The sequence below is a fragment of the Centroberyx gerrardi genome, chromosome 8 (genome assembly GCF_048128805.1).
Source record: "Centroberyx gerrardi isolate f3 chromosome 8, fCenGer3.hap1.cur.20231027, whole genome shotgun sequence".
Lineage (NCBI taxonomy): Eukaryota > Metazoa > Chordata > Actinopteri > Beryciformes > Berycidae > Centroberyx > Centroberyx gerrardi.
In genome coordinates this window covers 17,885,885-17,907,128 of record NC_136004.1, presented here as the reverse complement: position 1 = coordinate 17,907,128, position 21,244 = coordinate 17,885,885, and the positions used below count along the sequence as shown (strand labels likewise).

Sequence of the window (21,244 nt, the reverse complement as noted above, 5' to 3'; positions counted from 1 at the left end):
TGCAATTTGGACACACGATTGTTCAATATTAATAAACTTTGAATAAACAAGTGGACAGCGCTCTGTGCAGCACCGGGGCTCAAAGCAAGCGACTGATAGCCTACGCCTATTGTGTGTTTTTTTTGGGTGAACCAGAGTGTATTTCACCGGTGTTTCTGACCGCGAGAAGCCGCGACTTCGGTGTGTTTTTAAAAATATATATATATTTAAATAATTACAATAATATCATAAACGTGCGACGACTAGTCGACTAATGGCTTGAACTAACGACTACTAGTCGACTAGGAAAATCTTTGGTCGGGGGCAGCCCTAGTAGTCACACTTTTCATTGATAAAATATTGTATCAACCATTGAGATTGTGGAAAGATTTTCTATTCACTCATGTTCACCCAGGGCTGCACTGATGAAACCTTTCACTTTGTGTGATGTACAGTACACCTATGCGTAGGAATGTAAACACAGGTGGGGAAGATTCATATGAACGCGACTATTCCTGAACTATTCATTTAAGCACTGGTACTAACACTAGTATGGACAGTCATGTGTTTCTTGAGGTTTGAGCTGTTGGTGAACCCTTGTCCACAGAAACTGCATCTGTACGGCTTCTCCCCTGTATGAGTCCTCATGTGTATTATCAGGCCATTTTTTTGAGCAAAAGCTTTCCCGCAAGTGCTGCACGTATGCGGCTTTTCCCCTGTGTGGGTTCTGGTGTGTGATTTCAAAGTGAAGTTGAGAGCAAATCTTTTCCCGCACAAATGACATTCGTAAGGTTTGTCCCCTGTATGAACTCGGAGGTGCTTTGAGAAAGCCGAGCCGTCGGCAAACTCCTTCCCGCAGTCGACGCAGCTGTAAGGCTTCTCGCCTGTGTGGGTTCGAACATGCCGTTTGAGGTTCGATGCACAGGTGAATTCTTTTCCGCAAATTCTGCATCCGAAAGGCTTTTCCCCCGTGTGGCATCCCATGTGTCTTTTCAAGTCGGACCTTTGGGTGAACGCTTTCCCACAAGTGTCACATCTGAAAGGCCTTTCACCAGCGTGGCTTCTCATGTGAGTTTTTAAGTTTGCTAAGTACAAAAACTCTTTACTGCAGCTGTTGCATTTGTAAGGTTTGTTGTTTGGTTTAGTTCTAGTTGCTCCTGTGTTCCCAACCCTGGATGTTTTGTAATCTTGGCTCTCAGCTACAGGACAGTTGTGAGAGAGGAGCTGGCGGTCACTGTCTGGTTCTGGTACTGCAGATCCCTCTGTGTCAGATTCAAATTTGATCCATTTAAATAAGATGTTGGCTAGAGGCTCTTTCTCTGCTACACTCTGAGTCTGGTAAGGATCTGAATGCACAGACCGATGCTCACTGTGGTCACTTCCATCACAAGTAGGAGTCAACTCAAAGGTATCAGCCTCCTCCTGCGGTAAAGGCTGCTCTCCCTCCTGACTGGTGCAGACTTCCTCCTGTTCCTCTTTAATCTGTGGAGGCTTTGGGTCCTCTTGACCCAGACTGAAGTTCCTCTGCTGGTTACAGTGCTGCTGGTCAAGGAGAACCTCGTCCTTAACAACAGCCGGCTGTGGGGGGTCTGAAGGAAAGGACAAAGGAAGGGACACTTGATCAAACACATATAAACGTACAATGCCAGCATTCAGATGGTATCCAAGACAAGTCCTGGGAGCCTGTAGTCAGCTCCGCCAATCGTAAGTACCGGTATTAACACAAGAGTCAATACAGGTATTCTGACACTCTGTGCTGCCAGCTCAGGATGAGCTAGTAGTAATTCATTACCGCTATTGATGACAATTTCTCGATACTGACAATCAAGTAAAACTCTCTAGAAGTTCTAGTACAAAAGCTTTATTCAAAACTATGTCGAAAAATCAGATTTCTCTCCTTAGTCTTGCATTGGCAACGTCCTCGAACAGCGCCAAATCAGCCACTGTATCGTTACGCACAGTATACGCTCCGCTATAACCAATATTGTGAGCCATAATAGCCTATTGATTGATTTCAACATGATTTTACAAACCTGTCCTGTGCAGCCTTATCTCAGGCTTCAAAACGATATCCAGCAGCCTGCGCTGACGGTCGATCTCTTCCTCGTACTCCACAATTGTTTTTACAAACACTCCTAATATTTCCTCAGCAGCCGCAGTTAGTCGCTCGTTGACTAATCTTCTCAAAAACTCGACTGTAGACATTTCCACTGAATTAGACATGAGATACTTTTTCTAAAGCTTAACCATACTCTTCGTCTCTCACATGTTGTATGTGTACTTCCGCCGGACTCTATATAACGTTACTCTATTTTATATGGGAAACGTTCCGCTTATTATTTTAGCTTTTAAAGCTTATCTTTCATCGGAAATGCATGACTAACAATAATAATACGAGATACGAGCTTATATTGGATCGTAAAAATTGCAACAACGCATTACAATGGTGCGTTTTCACAGGACGGGAGGGATCGCATTGATTTTCCTCCCTTCCACCAGCTTCCAGCCCACAATACTTGAGAAACACTTGGGCACTAGTATTAAGTGTAATGCCTGATATGAACACAAGGTGGTGCTAAATTTCCACTGCAAAGTCAACCATGTGAAGTGATTTTGTGTAAGAAGTTTTGTGTTAGTATGACAGTGTAGAATTTCTAGTGACTTTGATCCATAAAGTCATTACTGCATTTGAAATCAAGAACAGGGGCTACAAAATAAATAGATACATAAATAAATAAATAAATAAATAAATAAATGAATAAGTCTAACACTGCAATTGAGCCTTTAGTCCCATCATGGACTGTCAACCGCTCTGCAGAGCTTATTATTTTGTAACATCTTTAAAACCTCACATTGATTACATTGTTTACATTCTGATTCATCATGCATAATTATTTTCTCCAAACTGACTCTGCTTTGGCAAGTGGAAACTAAATAAGTGGCTATAGCTCAGTGGTTTTTAATCATGTGCCATTGTGACCAAAGAGTATGCAGGTTATACTTACCATTCTAAAATTGCACTCATCAATAAATTCGCATGTCTAGCCCTGAGACGGAAACAGAATCGTTTTTACAAACTTTTTAATGCCCATTAGTTCTAGATCCAAAACTTCCCTCAAACAACAAAGCTGGTCTCACCAAAAACGTTATCAACCTGCTTTGTCAACCCAGGATTTTCTAATCCAGCCATGAACACCTTCACATAACAAGGGTCGGGGTTTGTAACAAATAGCCAATCACACTCAGCATGGACAAATCCAGAGCAGTTTATTTAAGATAAAATGAAACCATTTATCCTCGTGGGAAATTAGGCCGCTGCATCAGCAAAAAGTAAAAGGATTCAGCAGAGAACAGGAAACAGAATATAAGCACACAACTAGAATATAAAAATAAAAATATAAAAGCATAATAATATAAACAATTGAGGAGTTATGTAAACATGCCTCTGATAGTCTCTAATTCATAGGGATCTATACAAAATAACAATTAAACATTCAACCAAATAATGAAATAGTAACTGAATATCAAATGGTGTAATGACAAGTTCAAGTCAAGCCTCTACTTACACTTGGGATATACACACAGTTATAGTGAGAGGTCTGGAGGGACCGGGATCTCGGGCTCTCGATCTTAAACTTCAAATAACAGAACAGATTCTGGAAAATGTTTAGTACCACTTCACATATCAAGTATGAAGACACTTTTTAAATCACTGGTACTCTGTGCAGCACTAGTATGGACAGTCATGTGCTTCTTGAGGTTTGAGCTGTTGGTGAACCCTCGTCCACAGAAACTGCATCTGTACGGCTTCTCCCCTGTATGGGTCATCATGTGTACCTTCAGGCCATGTTTTTGAGCAAAACCTTTCCCGCAAGTGCTGCACTTAAACGGCTTCTCCCCTGTATGGGTCCTCATGTGTCCCATCAGGGTTGCGGTTTGAGCAAAAGCTTGCCCGCAAGTGCTGCATTTATACGGCTTTTGCCCCGTGTGGGTTCTGGTGTGCATTTTCAAAGTGATTTTGACAGCAAATCTTTTCCCGCACAAATGACATTCGTAAGGTTTGTCCCCTGTATGAACTCGGAGATGCCTTGTGAAAGATGAGCCATCGGCAAACTCCTTCCCGCAGTAGACGCAGCTGTAAGGCTTCTCGCCTGTGTGAACTCTCATGTGCTTTTTCAAAAGCGCACTAAGGTTGAAGCTTTTCCCACAGGTGTTGCAAGTGTACGGCTTCTCGCCTGTGTGAATTCTAACATGCGGGGCGATGCTATATCGATTGGTGAATCCTTTTCCGCAAATTCTGCATCTGAAAGGCTTTTCCCCCGTGTGGCATTCCATGTGTTTTTTCAAGTCGGACCTTTGGGTGAACCCTATCCCACAAGTGTCACATCTGAAAGGCCTTTCACCAGTGTGGCTTCTCATGTGAGTTTTTAAGTTTGCCAAGTACAAAAACTCTTTACTGCAGCTGTTGCATTTGTAAGGTTTGTTGTTTGGTTTAGTTCTAGTTGCTCCTGTGTTCCCAACGCTGGATGTTTTGTAATCTTGGCTCTCAGCTACAGGACAGTTGTGAGAGAGGAGCTGGCGGTCACTGTCTGGTTCTGGTACTGCAGATCCCTCTGTGTCAGATTCAAATTTGATCCATTTAAATGAGATGTTGGCTAGAGGCTCTTTCTCTGCTACACTCTGAGTCTGGTAGGGATCTGAATGCACAGACCGATGCTCACTGTGGTCACTTCCATCACAAGTAGGAGTCAACTCAAAGGTATCAGCCTCCTCCTGCGGTAAAGGCTGCTCTCCCTCCTGACTGGTGCAGACTTCCTCCTGTTCCTCTTTAATCTGTGGAGGCTCTGGGTCCTCTTGACCCAGACTGAAGTTCCTCTGCTGGTTACAGTGCTGCTGGTCAAGGAGAACCTCCTCCTTAACAACAGCCAGCTGTGGGGGGTCTGAAGGAAAGGACAAAGGAAGGGACACTTGATCAAACACATATAAAGGTACAATGCCAGCATTCAGATGGTATCCAAGTCCTGGGAGCCTGTAGTCAGCTCCGCCAATCATAAGTATTAACACAAGAGTCAATACAGGTATTCTGACACTCTGTGCTGCCCGCTCAGAATGAGCTACCAGTAATTCATTACCGCTATTGATGACAATTTCTCGATACTGACAATCAAGTAAAACTCTCTAGAAGTTCTAGTACAAAAGCTTTATTCAAAACTATGTCGAAAAATCAGATTTCTCTCCTTAGTCTTGCATTGGCAACGTCCTCGAACAGCGCCAAATCAGCCACTGTATCGTTACGCACAGTATACGCTCCGCTATAACCAATATTGTGAGCCATAATAGCCTATTGATTGATTTCAACATGATTTTACAAACCTGTCCTGTGCAGCCTTATCTCAGGCTTCAAAACGATATCCAGCAGCCTGCGCTGACGGTCGATCTCTTCCTCGTACTCCACAATTGTTTTTACAAACACTCCTAATATTTCCTCAGCAGCCGCAGTTAGTCGCTCGTTGACTAATCTTCTCAAACACTCGACTGTAGACATTTCCACTGAATTAGACATGAGATACTCTACTGCAACACAGCTAAAGCTACACCAGCTAACCGAACTAGCTTTTAGCTCTTCTTGTCTGTTTATACGGAAGTGCGCACGGCTTCAATTTCTTTCCGTATGAAGGTTTGCACATTTTTTAGTTCCTAGCTTGGATCACAGCTTGGATACATTAGCATCTCTTCTGTGAAAATGCACAGCAGAAGTTATGACAACCGTTTTCACACATTTTTTTTATAGAAATATCGGCAGTTTATTACATAAAATAAAAAAGCCATTAGCCTACATGAAATTCATCATAACACATCTCTAAACAGAGGATCCATTTTTACAATGTACAGGAAAAGTGGATCTTTGAGCACCGCTAAACTGCAATAAAAAGCAACAAGAGAACATATTTGCAATATTTATTTCAAAATTATTTTTACAAAGGCATTTGTGAATTTTTTAATTTAAAGCTTATATAGATAAACATACTTGTTCCTGATGATGTTAGCCCTTAACCCTCTTTGTACATAAGACTAAAGCAGTTGAAGGACATTAAAAGGGACATGCCTCTATCATCCTGCTTTAGTTGCTTGCCAACTTAAAGTTACATGCCGTAACCTCTCACTTGCCTATTTCATTCCCGTTTAAATATTATATTAATGTAGAAATATAAATTAAACAAATGAACAATCTTTTCAAGATTCCCTAAAACCCGAAAATACTGCAAAAATACATGGCAAAAGAGAAATACTGAAAAGCCTGTTATATAAATGTGTAAATGCATGAGTGAAATGTAACAGTCTGGCATGGCCACTCTTAAAGTTAGGAAAGGTGAACGGCGTCAGCAGGAGGAGAACCATAAAGCTATCATCTTTCCGGTCCGTGTCAAGGGTGCTTGCCAAGTTGCTCTGAGTAAAAAATGGAGGGGTAGGGGAGCATGTTGGGGATGGAATGTGTCACTGTTGCTGGGATTTAGTATGGCCCATTACGAAGCGGCCGCCATGCGGATCCTCTCAGGCGGATTCAGCAGAACGTTCTTAGCTGCTTTGATGGTGTTCTTCATAAGCATTGCCACAGTCATGGGTCCCACTCCTCCAGGCACCGGGGTGATGAAGCTTGCCTTTTGCCTCACACCTACAAATTGACAGAAAAATAATGTTATAGAAATGTGAGAACCTAGCATAGCCCTGTAGAAATATAATAACATAACCCAGTAGAAATATAATAACATAACCCAGTAGAAATATAATAATAATCTGCAATGTTCACTACCACTTACCTTCAAAATCAACATCCCCAACCAGTCTATTTTTGCCAGTGAGTGGGTCCTGTACTCTGTTTATTCCAACGTCAATAACTGCCGCTCCCTCTTTGATCATGTCTGCGGTAATGAGGTTTGGAATCCCTGATAATTAAGGAAACACACAGTACAGTTAGGACACCCAAGAAAACTTACCTACTCATGAAAGATACGATTTTAACACTAAGAATGCTTATGGATTTGCAGAAAAAAGGGAAACATTGTGACAAAAAGCAAAGAGGAAGACACAAACCTGCAGCAGCCACAATGATATCAGCAATTTGTGTGTGCTGGCGAAGTTGCTCCTTTGGAGTGTAACGGTGAGAGATGGTGACGGTGGCATCACCTGCAACAACAAAACTAAAGTTTAGTACGTGTTACTCTCTCCCACAAACATGCACAGACAAGCACACGCATACACACCTCTTTCATCTTTCAACCCTATCATCGAAACCTACCTCCGGGCCTCTCGTGACGCCCATCCGTATGCAGTAACATGGCGATTGGCATGCCAACATTCTTGGAGCGTCCGGCCACCACAACATTCTTCCCAAGGGTGGGAATACCTGAAGAAGAGAATTTGGAGAGTTAGTTTGGTTAGTTACAGGAGTTATACTGTTTCAGGCAACTTTTCAATCAGTATAAGAGGAAGTAAGGGGGTCACTCTTCTTACCCGTGCGTTTGATAATTTCCCAGACTCCCCAGGGCGTGGCAGGCAGCATGGTGGACTGATCCAGGCACATGCGACCCACATTCACTACGTGGAAGCCATCCACATCCTTGCTAGGGGAAACTGCGTTACAGACTCTGCGCTCATCAATGTGTTCTGTGAAGAGCAAGAGGGGAGTTGTGGTCAGGGCAGCATGGTCCCAGACAAAATGTCTCATGCGAGTAAATAAGTTTAAGCCCACACAGGCAACTTATGGCACACATGGCTATTATTGCTTATAACACGGAAACAAACTGGTAACCGAGTCAGAATGCAGATAATATTGTAGACTAAGGAATAAATGGATCATTAAAAAATACTGTTGGCCATAATTGTTTGAAAATTGTTGCTGTTAAATAATGGCCTTCTGGTGTTATATAGTGAAAATGTCAATACTTTAGCAAGAATTAATCTTTCCCTTTCACTCTTCTGATCTTTCTATACCTGGCAGAGGCAACTGGACCAGCAGGCCGTCCACATGGTGGTCTGTGTTGAGTTTGTAGATCAGGTCCAACAGTTCCTCCTCACTGATGTCTGAAGGCTTTAGGATGGTCTCACTGCTGATTCCTGTAGGAGGTTGAAAGCGAGGAAAGTTCAACTCAAGCACAGGTAATCCACTGTTTTGTGTTATAGATCCATTATCTTTACATTGTGCGAGTAGCGGTGTGCGGGTCTTTTCTTACCGACATCAGCTGCGGCCCGTGTCTTATTCAGGACGTAGGAGTGACTGGCTGGATTCTCTCCTACAAGAACCACACTAAGACGGGGTCTCCTGTTGCCAGCGGAGACCCAGTCCTCCACGTCGACCCGCGCCTCCTCTCGAATCTGTCGTGCTAGTTTCCTTCCTGAGATGACCACTGCCTCCTGCCTGAGAGTTGGTATGCAAAGAGACAGAGGTCAGAGGACAACTAGCTTATAACTTATAAATTAGCAAGCAGTAATACTCCTACAAAACGTACACTTCAAACACTTCAAATTGACAAGGGATAAGTTGGCCAGTGTTAAACTAAACCCTTCTAATTTTCTGGATATGGTCCCTTTCACTGCTGTGGGAACAGCGCTGTTGACACCTAAAACCTGTAATACATCTCTGCCATCTAACCCTTGGCAAGCGCCAATTCTAGTCTCCAAAATTAGATACAGTACTGCGCCACCTGACCCAGCCATATGTTTTTTGGGCACACGTCCTGCGGTGTTATCTTCAATCACACAGCGCTGGTAAACGATAGTCTAAACCGAACGTAAGAACAAGCAAAGGGGGTCAGAGGAGGTCTTTTGGACGATCCAATGGCCAAGTACAGTCTGAAGTTGGGGGCAACTGGAGGATAGCCATGGAGAGTTCAGATGGCTAAAAATAATTGTAAACGACACTGCTATTACTGCAATTTAAGAGACCTCTTGGATCGCTCTGCTTTCAGGACATGCTGGTTGCACTATGTAGATTAGAGTGGACGGTGGTGCTGCTCCAGTCACATTTCAAAAGCGTAAAAAATGGTCAGCGCTTATGTAATAGCATGCACAGAGGAGTAATAACTGAAGAGTAATGAGCCATCAACAGTGATGTAACCAGCCCTTCATTCTGCCACAAGTAATTAAACACTCATGGAAAAGTATCACATCCTTGGGCAAAATAGGTTGAGACCATGGGGCCAGTGTACCAGGTTCCAGAGAAAATGTGTTGAGGCCAGGGTTACAGGGCATGCATTCTGAAAACAACTCAAACTGCAGTCTAACATGCAAACTCAAATACAAAGCTACGTCCAACTGTATAATAAATATCCCGGGTCTGTGAAGTACAACTGCTCCAACCACCTCCCCAAATAAAAGGCTAAGAAGAGAGTTGATTGTGGCTGTTTCACAATAATGTGATGTAATTCACTTATTCGATTAGTATTTAAAGTTTTATCTACGAGGTGATATTTGGTAATAAGCTATGTATGATATAAGAGAGCTTTCTGTCCTCTGCTTCTGAAGCACATCATGTGCAGAGGGCACATGAGGTTTGTGTTTTTAGGCGATGTGCGGAGCATTAGCTAATTATCTCAATCATGAGGATCATGCTGCAGCACGTTTCAAATAGAAAAACCTGCACGGGATGCTGCAATTTTTTTTTTTTTCGCTGCATAATGGCATGTCTTCAAAGAGACATTAATGCACGCGCTCGCAGTTTGCTATCTGAGTCTTCCAGAAGAGGATGACGCACGAGTCTCTTGTGTATTGATCAATACCTCCAGCTGCCCCAGGAGGAGCTGAAAAACCAGCTCCACCACTCCTGGCTGGAGTGCAAGCACCCACAGCTATTTCATCAGCCACCCAGCCGCTGCAATGTTACCGGCATAACGCTAGGGGCGCACGAAAATGTGATCAACTGCGGATATTTAGGACGCTACAATCCATCACTTTTACTGCCACATCTTAAAACACACAACCCGATACATTTACATGTCAGGGAAAGCAGGTAAATACTGAGAGGCATTCGAAAAGGAATATCTGAATCCCTTCTTTAAGGAAAGAAAACACCCAGTACCTCGTAAAGTGCCTCTACATTCAACAGTACAGTGTAGAATTAATAGTTGGTGGTCACACTCACCTCGATGCGGACATGTGTAGGCTACAGACTTGATGCTGCGTGTGTTGGCACAGTTTTCTAAGAGCCCTGAGCGTTGCCATCCTGATCAGCTGTGAGAAGAAGAAACCACGGCGGGGTTATGAAATAGGCACGGAAAAGCACCGGGGCTGATGGAGCTATGCCTGTAAAGAACTCAATGTGCCGAAAGGTTTTTATAGCTCTTCCCCTTCCCTTGCCCCACCCGCATGTTATCTACGCCAGTATCTTCCTCGGCCACGCCTCCTAATGGTTGCATACCTAATGAGTTTCCAAGCAACTGCCTGCCCCGACATAGCCATCCCATCTATACAAACTGGAAGCGCACGTTTTATAACACTGGGTATAACGAGTGGGCGGGCGTCCCTGAGTTGGATTGGAGTTGACTAGTAAAGTACAACACGAGAATTAAGTTTAGCAAGTTTGGCTGATATGTTTGTGGACGCATTCTAAATACGACAACTCGGTTTCAGATAAGACAAATGTTTCAGTGAGTTATGGTGATACATCTAGCGCTGCTGCTTGCATAGACCGTGTGAGGGCGACAGCGTCTGGCTGCTGGGCTGGTGAAGAGACTCCGACAGAGGAAGAGGCTGTGGTTCCAGTTAGCCTGCTAGCAGCGCTGACAAGTGGTTCGGAGTGGCGAGTTGAAAACTTAAATTTATCTACTAAACCAGAGTTTGAAGTTGTAATCTTAGCTCTCCAGCGACTACTTATCCACGATGAGCTTCCTGTTGTAAGTAGCCAAGTTAACGTTACAGCATGAGCTATCTTAGGTTTCTACAAAGTCACACCAAGGGAGGTAATATTAAGACACATCAAAGAAAGCAAGGCAGTTAACGGCAGTGTAACGTTAACGTACTAAGCTAGCTTAGCTAATCATTTTTAACCTTTACGTTACATACTTTGTAATAATATTAAGAGTGATTTGTGCGGATGTGTAGTTGACCAACCCGTAGCGTTAACTAACCTAACTTCAACTTTTGTTTACGTGCTAACTTAGCTAGCCTGCTGGGTAACGCTAGCTAACATTATGTTAGCTAACGTTTTCACGCTTTCGTTTGGTCAGTTTTGGCCAGCGTTAGTTATCATCCTCACCATTGCTATCTTAAATTCATCAGTGATTACTAAATGTCGAGCAAAATTATTGCTAGTTCTCGGCAACGACATTGTGATACTGTTACATTTCCTGCATATTGCACCAAGTCGGTAACTCAACCTAACTTTACTTGCTCCACGCAGGTCACAGTCATAATTCAGTCACACTGAAAACAAGCCATCCACTCAACTTTGTCAGCGTCGTGTGGCGTTTTGTGACTGAATGACGGTGTGACAATTGTTATAGCGATTAAAAATCATGCGTAACGTTATAGCATAAACTTCATAATGTTGGCCAGACTACCTTCCTGTAACTGCTGACTGAAAAAGCAAACAGGAAGCCTATTGATAACATGTCTAGGGCAAACAGAAGCATCCACTCCCACCCAGACATTTCATGCAACTGAATTGTCTGTCTTCAGACAGCTGCTTAGTTCCACTGTTGTTGCTTTGTAGTGGCAGTCGCTCATCCAAGACCTTCAAGCCTAAGAAGAACATCCCAGAGGGCTCCCATCAGTATGAGCTGCTGAAACATGCCGAGGCAACGCTGGGCAGTGGGAACCTGAGGCAGGCTGTAATGCTACCTGAGGGGGAGGACCTCAATGAGTGGATTGCTGTCAACAGTAAGTTGATGAGTAAAATAAATTGACATTTAAAGAGAATATCACTCAGTGTAAGAACTAGCATTTTATACCCATGGTCATTGATGAGATTAAATGATCCCTGTGCAGAAGTTGAGCTGTTGCAGTAGCAATTAGTAAAAGAAAAGTATAGTAAATGAGGCCCATATACACAACTGAAAATTTCAACATTACAACTTGTTAAATGTGTGAGTGAAGGTATAAGAAGGTATGGATCACAGCATTAAGAGGGTTTGCAAAATAGCAGCAGTAGTAGCAGTAGAATTATTTGAGACAAAGAAAAAACAAATATGTACAATATGATAACATATAGGCTAAGTGATAAAAAATGTCAATATTGCGAGAAAAGATAGTGAATCTGAGAATATGAGGAAATGAGAGGAAAACAATATGTGAAATTACAGCATGCAGTATATACAGGGCGTGCAAAAATGTGCTTACAGGTCTACATAAGGCCCAAAACAAACAACTATATGCCTTATCAAATGTATTCAATTACAGCTAATATTTACTGAAGGTGCAGATTTAGATATGTGCATTACTACAAGTTGTTTGTTTTATTATTATGCACAAATTGCAGAAAGAGTAAACCATTTGAAATACTTTCCATTTGCATAAAGGGCCAAAAGGTACATTGTTAAACTAGGTTAAATATACAATTAAAAAAGATAAAAACATTGATTGAGTAAGAATATATAAAACAACATTAGCAAGTACTGACTCAATAATGTTCAGATCGTGCCCTAACAGGGCGAAGTTTTGCTGCATTCCTGGTGAACCTGCCAGACACAGAACAGTAGTAGTTCATTATTGTTATCAAGAATACATTCGAAGAGAAGAAAAACGAATCTGTGGTCTTGTTAAGATGCACAGCCTGGGGTTTCTCAATAGAATGAAGGAGAGACTGACTGTGTAGACAAAGTTTTTTCTCTTGCATGTCAGTGAGGTTGAGTTGAGATATTAGTGTAGCATCCTGGCAGCAGTTGTGCACTTTCTGGTGTGGAGATGACCATCTGTCTGGTCATAGTCTGCTGTGTCTACTATTCTGTTCATTTGCCAATTTGTTTTGTCTTTTGCCCTTTTCTTTCAGCGGTGGATTTCTTCAACCAAATCAATATGCTGTATGGCACCATCACAGAGTTCTGCACTGAGACCAGCTGCTCTGTGATGTCTGCTGGACCAAGGTAACAGTAGATATCCTCTCCATGCATACCATTTCATTCAGTTTCCCACTGTCATCTATGTTTCTACAATGATCAGCTACCTTAAGAGAAAACTTTAAGGATAATTTGTCTTTTTTAGCTAATTTGAATGGTTCTTTTGGTCTGCGAATAGACTAAGAAGTGGCTGAAACTGAATTGTCGGATTCTTTAGATAAGAATTAGGTGCAGTAAAATCCAATTCTCTGGATTTTTAAAGTTTTTTGTGAGATCTTGTTGATTTAATGTATCTTGTTGGTGCAATGTTTAAAAAATAAAAGCAAAACAGTTGTGACAGGCAGTTGTTGACATCCTGTTAGCCAAAGCCTGCTATGCTGCATTGCTATTAACAGCTCAAAAGCTAAGAAATGTGTGATTTGGCCAGTTCCATCGCCATTAGAGGGAAACGTGGGCTGATGTAGGCTTTTATGTAATTTTAGGGAAGAAGGAACTTCACGAGAGCCCTCTTGCACAAGCCATGCCACACAAAGCTCAAGCGCTTGGGGAATATTATGAACATGAGTAACAATCAGAATCATTATTGAAAGATTTGCAGTCCTACAGCATGGTGATACAGGGCTTCACAACAAACACACTTCATGCTGTTGCACTAAAAGTCTGTTATGACAGGCACACTTGGCCAAATCACACACTTCCACACTGCTAAAGGCAATTCAGCATTGCTTTACAACATAATGGAGCAGGATTTAACAACAAATGGGGGTTGTATGGTAGTGTATTATAGGGTTATGATAGACACACACTTTCCCTGTTTTTGTGTGTTTGAAGGCACGATTGTGCTCGGATAGGCCTATATGCCCAGGTGAAACTGAATTTCCATTCACAACCCTTTGTGGAAAGGAGTGAATGCAACTTAAGTGCATTCAGTTGACTCAGATTTTAATCATGAAGGGTGAAAATTATGTTCCCAGAGATAACATGCTGTCAAGTGGTGGAAAAACAATAGAAATAGGCTTGTATTGAATCAGATTGGACCAAACCGTAAAGTATCAATAATTGTTTAATAACTGAATTGTGGCCCTTCAAATCATAGCACACACACACACACACACACACACACATACACACACGTAAGTCTTTGCTGATTCCCTCCCATAGTAATTGCCATGCAAACATTGCAAAATTGTCACCACTAATAAAAAAATTTACTTTAAAAAAAGCATAGGATTTACTGTGATGTCAATTTTTGGACAAAATCATCTTAATACAGAATAAAAAATAGTTCTGTTGATTTAAAGATGATTTGACCATAATTAGGAACAAAGTCATGGTTGCCCTGTGACTCCTATTAATTTGGTCTGAGCAGGGGATACATTTTGCAAATGTCTGCATCACATTTACAAGAGAACCAAACCATACATTCGGTTTCACGTGATTTTAGACTCTCAGGCCAAAGAATAATCTGACCGTCACATGAAAGAAAAAACAGGAATTATACTTTGCATGCGGTCTCTGTGGGCTATTTAGCTAGAATCTAGATTTGGCACTTCCTCTGTCCTCTCTCCTCCCAGACTGTGTCTAAGTTCAGTCTGTAATGGAGAGGAAGAGACCTGGGCTTACTTCCTGTTGACAGAGTCACAATCAAGAACATGACTGCAGATACTTTTCTCTTTCCCTTACAATCAAGAACATGACTGCAGATACTTTTCTCTTTCCCTTTTTTTTACCTCTCTTTCTTTTAGCTTATCTACAACCAAATGATATTTTCATGTGCTGACATAAAGGCAGGATGAGTTGCCATAAATTATGATCAAGCCAATGACACCAGAGTTGCTAAGTTTTTTTTGAACACCAGGATTTGTAGATTCATTTTTGAACAAAGTACACCTAGAAATAATTTTGTTACATTTCAGGAAAAAATTATACCCCTCACACTAAATCATGCCTCATCTTGCATTATCATGGTTGACAATTAAGTAATTTTTTTCTAACTTAAGCTGACTTAAATTATCAGAAATGTTGCAGAAATGTCATGTCTATTAAGGCTGTAGTAACATATGTAAGTAAGTAAACCTTTATTTTTATAGCACCTTTCAAAACAATAAGTTACAAAGTGCTTTACTATAATAAAAGGAGGGATAAGAGCCATAGAGACAAGACAATGAATGACATGTTACTAGGGCTGCAGCTATCGATTATTTTAGTAATCGAGTATTCTACCGATTATTCCATCGATTAATCGAGTAATCGGATAAGAAATACTTTTGCTTTATTAAAGAGCACTAGTAAATATACAAAAGAGAAAAGCTGTCCGCACGAAGCTGTCCATACGACACTGTGATTTACTGAAAACGAGGTGAAATAATAATTATTATTGATATTTATTACTAGGCCTAAATATCATACAAGTTCATAAGACTGGCTAATGTACATTTATTTACTATGTTGAAGGGTTGCCCTACACCTGCTGACCCTACTCACTGCAATCAAACTAAACTGAATATACCTGCTGTATTGGACTGGTGCATTTTAGGCTCCAATTGCTACTTACACCACCTGATATTTTGCTTTCTGGGGTATTTTATGCATCACTGTGAGGGGAGTAGGTGTGTGTGTGTGTGTGTGTGGGTGTGTGTGTGTGTGTGTGTGTGTGTATGTGTGTGACTATCATAATAATAACATGAATGAAGCTCAGGCTTTCACAAATTGACTGCAGCATTTTATTTTCTGTGGTTATTTTCTTGAGCAAAACTTAGCTAACTTAGGGACATCATAACTAGCCACCATATTGATTTACGTTCTTAACTAGCCATTACATATAGCCATAATTAACGTGCATTCTTTACTAGCCTTCATCTCATCCCGTTTTAATATTAAGTGCTGACTCCGCCCACCCGGGCCAGTTTCGGCGTACGCCGGTAGCAATTACAAGTGGACCATATCCTACAGTCCCTGCTCTCAGTGGAGGGAGGGAGCTACGCTGTGTGGGAAGCGCTGTGATCGTCAGACCCCTCTGGATTAGACAAGCAAGTAGACAAGCAAGTAGAGAAAACAGGCATCAGCCGAACCAATTTATTGCCAAATGCTTTGGGATTCAACACATTAACATTGCTTCCCATGGTCAGAAAAAGTCGGCAGATTTGTCCCTAGTCGCTTTTGAGAAATAAAGTCGCCAGGGGGGTCTGAAAAGTCGCTAAGTCTAGCGACAAAGTCGCCAAGTTGGCAACACTGGATCCGAAACTTTGGACACTTTCTGTCGTTTTCTCTGGCCTGTCTCTTCTCTTCGCCCCTCGCTATTTTCTCTCTCTTTCTCCAGCGCGTTGTGCAACAGTAATAATCATCCGTGCGAAACACTGAGTGTGTATATAGTTATATGGATTAAACGAAGCTTCGATGCAAAGAATTTGCATCGATGATTTTTAGTAATCGAGTTACTCGAGTTTCTCGAGGAATCGTTTCAGCCCTACATGATACCAAACAATACATAAATACAGACACAGCATAAAAGTATAATAACATATGATTAAGAAAATGCCAATGAAAATAAACAAGTTTTAAGATGCTTTTTAAATGTTTGTTCGTTAAAAGAAGAATTTTAAAATCAATCCTTTATTTCACTGGGAGCCAGTGGAGGGAGGCCAGGATCGGTGTGATGTGGGATCTGCGTTTGGTCTTAAGCCTTGCCGCAGAATTCTGGACTAGTTGGAGCCGGGCTAGTGCAGACTGGCTGAGGCAGGTGAACAAGGGATTACAGTAGTCGAGGCGTGATTTTAGTGACATTTCTCAACTGGAAGAAACAAGACTGAACCAATGATTTCACATGTTGCTTGAAGTTCAAATGTCAAAGATGATGCCAAGGTTTTTAGAGGTGGATTTAACATTTGAAACCAGTGGACAAACCCAGTGCTGGAAACTGCAATATTGTCTGAGCCAATGAAAAGAAATTCTGTTTTGTTGCAGTTGAGTTGTGACATCCAGTCTTAATAGCAGTTAGGCATTCTTGAATCACAGACAATTTGCTAGATTCATTGGGCTTGAACAAAAGATATACAGTAGTTGTGTGTCATCTGCATAGCAGTGGTAGGAGATATCTTTAAAGTGGTGAATTATTTGGCCCAAGGGAAGCATAGATGGTGAGAACAGAACTGGACCAAGAATTGACCCTTGGGGCACACCGCATGTTAGAAGGGCAGATGATGAATCATAGCCTAATCGCCTACTAAAACAGAATTTTCTGTTTCTAGCATAATGGTTTAGAGCAGTTGGATATACATTTTTAGGTTAAGTATAACAACATCTGTTATATGTATTTTGATGGAATTTGCTTTTATCTGAGTTGTTTTCTGTGTCTTTCTCTCTAGATATGAATACCACTGGGCTGATGGCACCAACATTAAGAAGCCTATCAAATGCTCTGCACCCAAGTACATAGACTACCTGATGACCTGGGTGCAGGATCAGCTGGATGACGAGACTCTTTTCCCCTCCAAGATTGGTGAGTTTTGATTCTTGCCATTAAAGAATTTTCATCGTTTTGGCAAATAAACTCTTTGAAACTCATTGTAATAACATTGTTTGCAGTTTCACTCCCTGTGTGTCCACAATAGTGTCTGCTAACACTTTAATACAATCTGTATGTCAGGTGAATGGTATAAGCTAGCTGTGCATCATCTCAAAAAGCAATGTAATGCGTCTGAACAGGTAAAAGTGAACTTGTTAGCATGCATTTCACCGCACAATAGTAAGTCAATCAAAGCGCTTATTTGCCCAAAAAATTGTGGTATTGTGTATGCATGGCCACAATTAATAGTCTTTAATTTCACTCTGGTAGTGCAGTACAAATGGCAGTGAGAGGTAACTATTTGAAAACTGTTTGAACTTAAATACCCAGAAATCATGTAGCGTGACGTCAGTAAACTGCAAGCAACACGCTCATGTTTACCAACCCGGCTGGTCTGTGATTGTTTATACCAAAGGATACTGAAGGGTCGAGAAAGGCAAAAGGTCCAACGTTGGTGGATCCAAAATTCCATATTTGCTCGCTGCCGTTTAGGAGACAGATTTGTGTTTCAGTCTTGATTCGTCACTTCCTGTGGGTGGAGAAGTTTTCTTGGCAGTGCCCATACCCACACCAGAATTTAATGTGGGTAAATAGGCCAAATCTACAGTTATCTCAGTTATGGGATGCTTTTCTCTTTTGCAGCCCCACTTTGTGAGAGGTGTCTTTTTACATAAACGTCTTGCTTAGTGCAGCTTGATTGGTTGTTTGTCTTAGAGCCAGTGAAATCTTCAGGAGATTGAAATACATAACGGCCTCTATTTCCAAAGCCTCCAATTATGTCAAAATCACCATTCTGTCCCTATAGGAGTGCCCTTTCCCAAGAACTTCATGTCTGTGGCCAAGACAATCCTGAAGCGTCTGTTCAGGGTTTATGCCCACATCTACCACCAACATTTCGACTCTGTGATGCAGCTGCAGGAGGAGGCCCATCTCAACACCTCCTTCAAGCACTTCATTTTCTTTGTTCAGGTGAGTTTACCCCATGCTCTTATATAGAATATCTAAGAGAGTTTGACATGTGACAGGAAGATTCTAGTGTATGTCATGTGATGGATGCTTTCATCCAAAGTGCCTTACAGTAACATAAGTTAAATTTTTAGCATGGGTGGCCCTAGTTGGCATCAAACCCCTAACCATGGCAATGCTAGCACCATGCTCTATCTATTGAGCTTTACAAGACCACAAGACTAGTCCGATTTGTATTTGGGCTGCAAAGAATGGTCATACAAGTTGTTTTAATAATAGGATTCACTGGCACCATGATGATCTGATGACAAATGTGTCTGTCTTGTAGGAGTTCAACCTCATTGACCGGCGTGAGCTTGCTCCCCTGCAGGACTTAATCGAGAAGCTTGGATCCAAGGACAGATAGACACTTCACCACACGTCTCCCTTTTTTAACCGTTTGCTTTTCTCCCTCTCCCTCTCTGTGACTGCTACCTCTGTGACTTCTAGTCTCAACTCTTAAACTTTGTGCCTTGTTCTTTTCACTTCCTTTGCCTGGACGTTTGTACTGTACTTTTCCCTTTATCCCTTTGTGTTGTCTTTCAACTTTTCTCAGAGCCTTTTTTTATTCTAGTCACTCTAGATCAGATTCCAGAGTGTAGTGTAGTAAAAATATTTTTCACAGGACTGTGGTTAACAAATTTGTAATAGCGACCTACTGAACTTCTGTATTGGACCAAGGGAATTTGGGAGTTAAAATGAAAACCAGCTTTTTTTCCCTTCAAAAGTTGGTGTATAGTGTTATAATTGTCTAAACACTTTTTACTTATTGATAGGCAATTTTGTTTTAGTTAAGTTCTAGCTATTGCAGTTATGATGACCAAATATCCCAGTGTAAGGTTTTTTAATATCTGCTTCATTAGTGTACAGTGGAGAGTAATGGGGAAGATGGTGAGAAAGGGGGATGACATATGATGTAGGTCATGGGTCAGATTCACACCGATGATAAGTGCGTGGCATAAGTTCTTAATGTAACTTTAAGGCAGGCACTTAAAAAATGCACCGTTTTTGTTCATCTTTTAATCTTTTAGTGCTGTCTGTCATGAGTTGGTCACGTATCTGATATTCCACTGATGATAACTTGGTTCCTATTGACATACGGTGACAAGACCTCTCAGTTGCTCTTTGACATGCAGACACATTCACATGGTCCAAGATACAATGGATAGGCGATTGTGAGATGACTTTATTCTTGTCCCAGAAAAAACTGCTCCATCTGCTGCATTTTTGCTATTTGAATTTGGTCATGCAATATTGTGTTTTGCACATTTTTTCTGCTACTTTTTTTTTATACAGAAGGGTGATTGAAATAGTAAAATGCAAGATGTTGTTAGAGTAATGCTTACAGTGATACTTTTAATATGCGTTATAGTCATTATTCATGAACACCGAGTTAAAAGAAAAACATTTAAATGTTTATCTCACCGCTTAAAAGTTGTATAATCATGAACCCAAGGAGGAGTCGTATGGTGAAACATGTCAAAATGAAAAGTAGAATAGTCTAATGTGAATTTTTAGTTTTACTGTCATTTCAGTCAATTAATTTCTGTGGTGCTGATTAATTATGGAACTCTGTGGATATCTGTCCCTTCAATGCTGGTACTTAATTTTCACATACAGAGTTTTTTGTATTAAATCCTTTCCCCTCAGGCATGGAAAATAGAGTAATAACTGTTGCACCTGTGCACAATAAGGCTAAGTGACTTGAGATGTATGTAGTTTTTCCACGGATGTGTTACTTGTCTTATTGGTGCATGTACAATTACCACGGTCATTTCCTGTGCTTAATTCTGGCTGTAACAGCAGGACTGTTTGCTGTGCCATCCTGTCACAAACTAATGCAACTGTGATTCTACATTCATCAAAACACACTTGAATGTTTTATTTATTTGGCAACATTTCAGGAAGGAAGAGGGAACTGGTCTATGTCCTAATCCATTTTGAACCTAAATTGATATCAGACAATCATGGGTAATGTAACCAGTCAACAGGCTAAAATAGAAGAGATTTCAGATTACTGAATGCTCCACAGAACCCAAACAATGTGATTAGGTGTACTAAAATGTCAATTTCATCATGTACCACTTTTTGAAAACACACCGTTTTCAGACGTAGGCAATAGAATAGTTGAAAACATTTTGAAAATGTGACTTACCCTAACTTGCAAGTGATTTAACAACTTTTGAGGCCCTTCAGGTGTCTGGAAAGAAAATCATGCTCACATCCATTCATTAAATTGTCTAAGGGCATATTAGCATATTTTTGCAGGGCAGGGTTATTTTGGTAGAGATCTTTTTCTGAATATCCTACAAATCCTTTCTTTGAATCTAGTCATATATTTGAAATGTATTGCTTTTTCTCCCTGTCTTTCATTTTAAAACATGGCTTTGTGGCTTGCAGTTACATTTCATATTTCATTGTAAAATAAATTGTAGACCTTACCCTTTGGATGAAATAAGGAACAAGGGCTTTCAAACGAATTAAAAGTTTTATATATTTACAGTGACGGTCATATTGGGTTGTGATTTTGACTGGGAAGAGGAGTGTTTGTAGTGCGTCCAAATATTTGCTGTAAATAAGATCAGTGTTTTATCTGAACAAAACTGTGCCTTACAAAAATGAAAATGTCTGATATGACAGTATTGGT

At 41.0% G+C, this 21,244-nt stretch overlaps 3 protein-coding genes across 3 annotated transcripts; 1 reads left to right on the top strand and 2 right to left on the bottom strand.

Annotated features, from left to right (window-relative positions):
* Nucleotides 1–319: 319 nt before the first annotated feature.
* Nucleotides 320–5,589, bottom strand: LOC139928367 (uncharacterized). Its single transcript, XM_078285172.1, has 4 exons — nt 5,353–5,589; nt 3,662–4,919; nt 2,013–2,158; nt 320–1,568 (listed from the first exon to the last, which is right to left on the bottom strand). Exons 1-4 carry the CDS (start codon nt 5,540–5,542, stop codon nt 508–510), a joined length of 2,655 nt encoding a protein of 884 aa, XP_078141298.1. The 5' UTR covers nt 5,543–5,589; the 3' UTR covers nt 320–507.
* A 334-nt stretch (nt 5,590–5,923) lies between these two features.
* LOC139928368 (bifunctional methylenetetrahydrofolate dehydrogenase/cyclohydrolase, mitochondrial) lies at nt 5,924–10,280 on the bottom strand. Its single transcript, XM_071920886.2, has 8 exons — nt 10,118–10,280; nt 8,211–8,395; nt 7,972–8,094; nt 7,492–7,644; nt 7,277–7,384; nt 7,072–7,164; nt 6,798–6,923; nt 5,924–6,652 (listed from the first exon to the last, which is right to left on the bottom strand). Exons 1-8 carry the CDS (start codon nt 10,195–10,197, stop codon nt 6,504–6,506), a joined length of 1,017 nt encoding a protein of 338 aa, XP_071776987.1. The 5' UTR covers nt 10,198–10,280; the 3' UTR covers nt 5,924–6,503.
* A 176-nt stretch (nt 10,281–10,456) lies between these two features.
* LOC139928369 (MOB kinase activator 1A) lies at nt 10,457–21,103 on the top strand. The gene is made up of 6 exons (XM_071920887.2): nt 10,457–10,868; nt 11,687–11,853; nt 12,962–13,055; nt 17,393–17,526; nt 18,398–18,561; nt 18,887–21,103. Exons 1-6 carry the CDS (start codon nt 10,855–10,857, stop codon nt 18,962–18,964), a joined length of 651 nt encoding a protein of 216 aa, XP_071776988.1. The 5' UTR covers nt 10,457–10,854; the 3' UTR covers nt 18,965–21,103.
* Nucleotides 21,104–21,244: the final 141 nt, after the last annotated feature.

Coding starts and splice junctions, on each gene's coding strand:
- LOC139928368 (XM_071920886.2), bottom strand. CDS start 10,197: ATGGCAACGCTCAGGGCTCTTAGAAAACTGTGCCAACACACGCAGCAT. Junction 7,165..7,276: donor GCGTCACGAGAGGCCCGGAG/GTAGGTTTCGAT, acceptor TTGTTGTTGCAG/GTGATGCCACCGTCACCATC. Junction 6,924..7,071: donor TATCATTGTGGCTGCTGCAG/GTTTGTGTCTTC, acceptor CTTAATTATCAG/GGATTCCAAACCTCATTACC.
- LOC139928367 (XM_078285172.1), bottom strand. CDS start 5,542: ATGTCTAATTCAGTGGAAATGTCTACAGTCGAGTGTTTGAGAAGATTA. Junction 4,920..5,352: donor GATAAGGCTGCACAGGACAG/GTTTGTAAAATC, acceptor CCTTTCCTTCAG/ACCCCCCACAGCTGGCTGTT. Junction 1,569..2,012: donor GATAAGGCTGCACAGGACAG/GTTTGTAAAATC, acceptor CCTTTCCTTCAG/ACCCCCCACAGCCGGCTGTT.
- LOC139928369 (XM_071920887.2), top strand. Junction 11,854..12,961: donor TGAGTGGATTGCTGTCAACA/GTAAGTTGATGA, acceptor CTTTTCTTTCAG/CGGTGGATTTCTTCAACCAA. Junction 13,056..17,392: donor GTGATGTCTGCTGGACCAAG/GTAACAGTAGAT, acceptor CTTTCTCTCTAG/ATATGAATACCACTGGGCTG.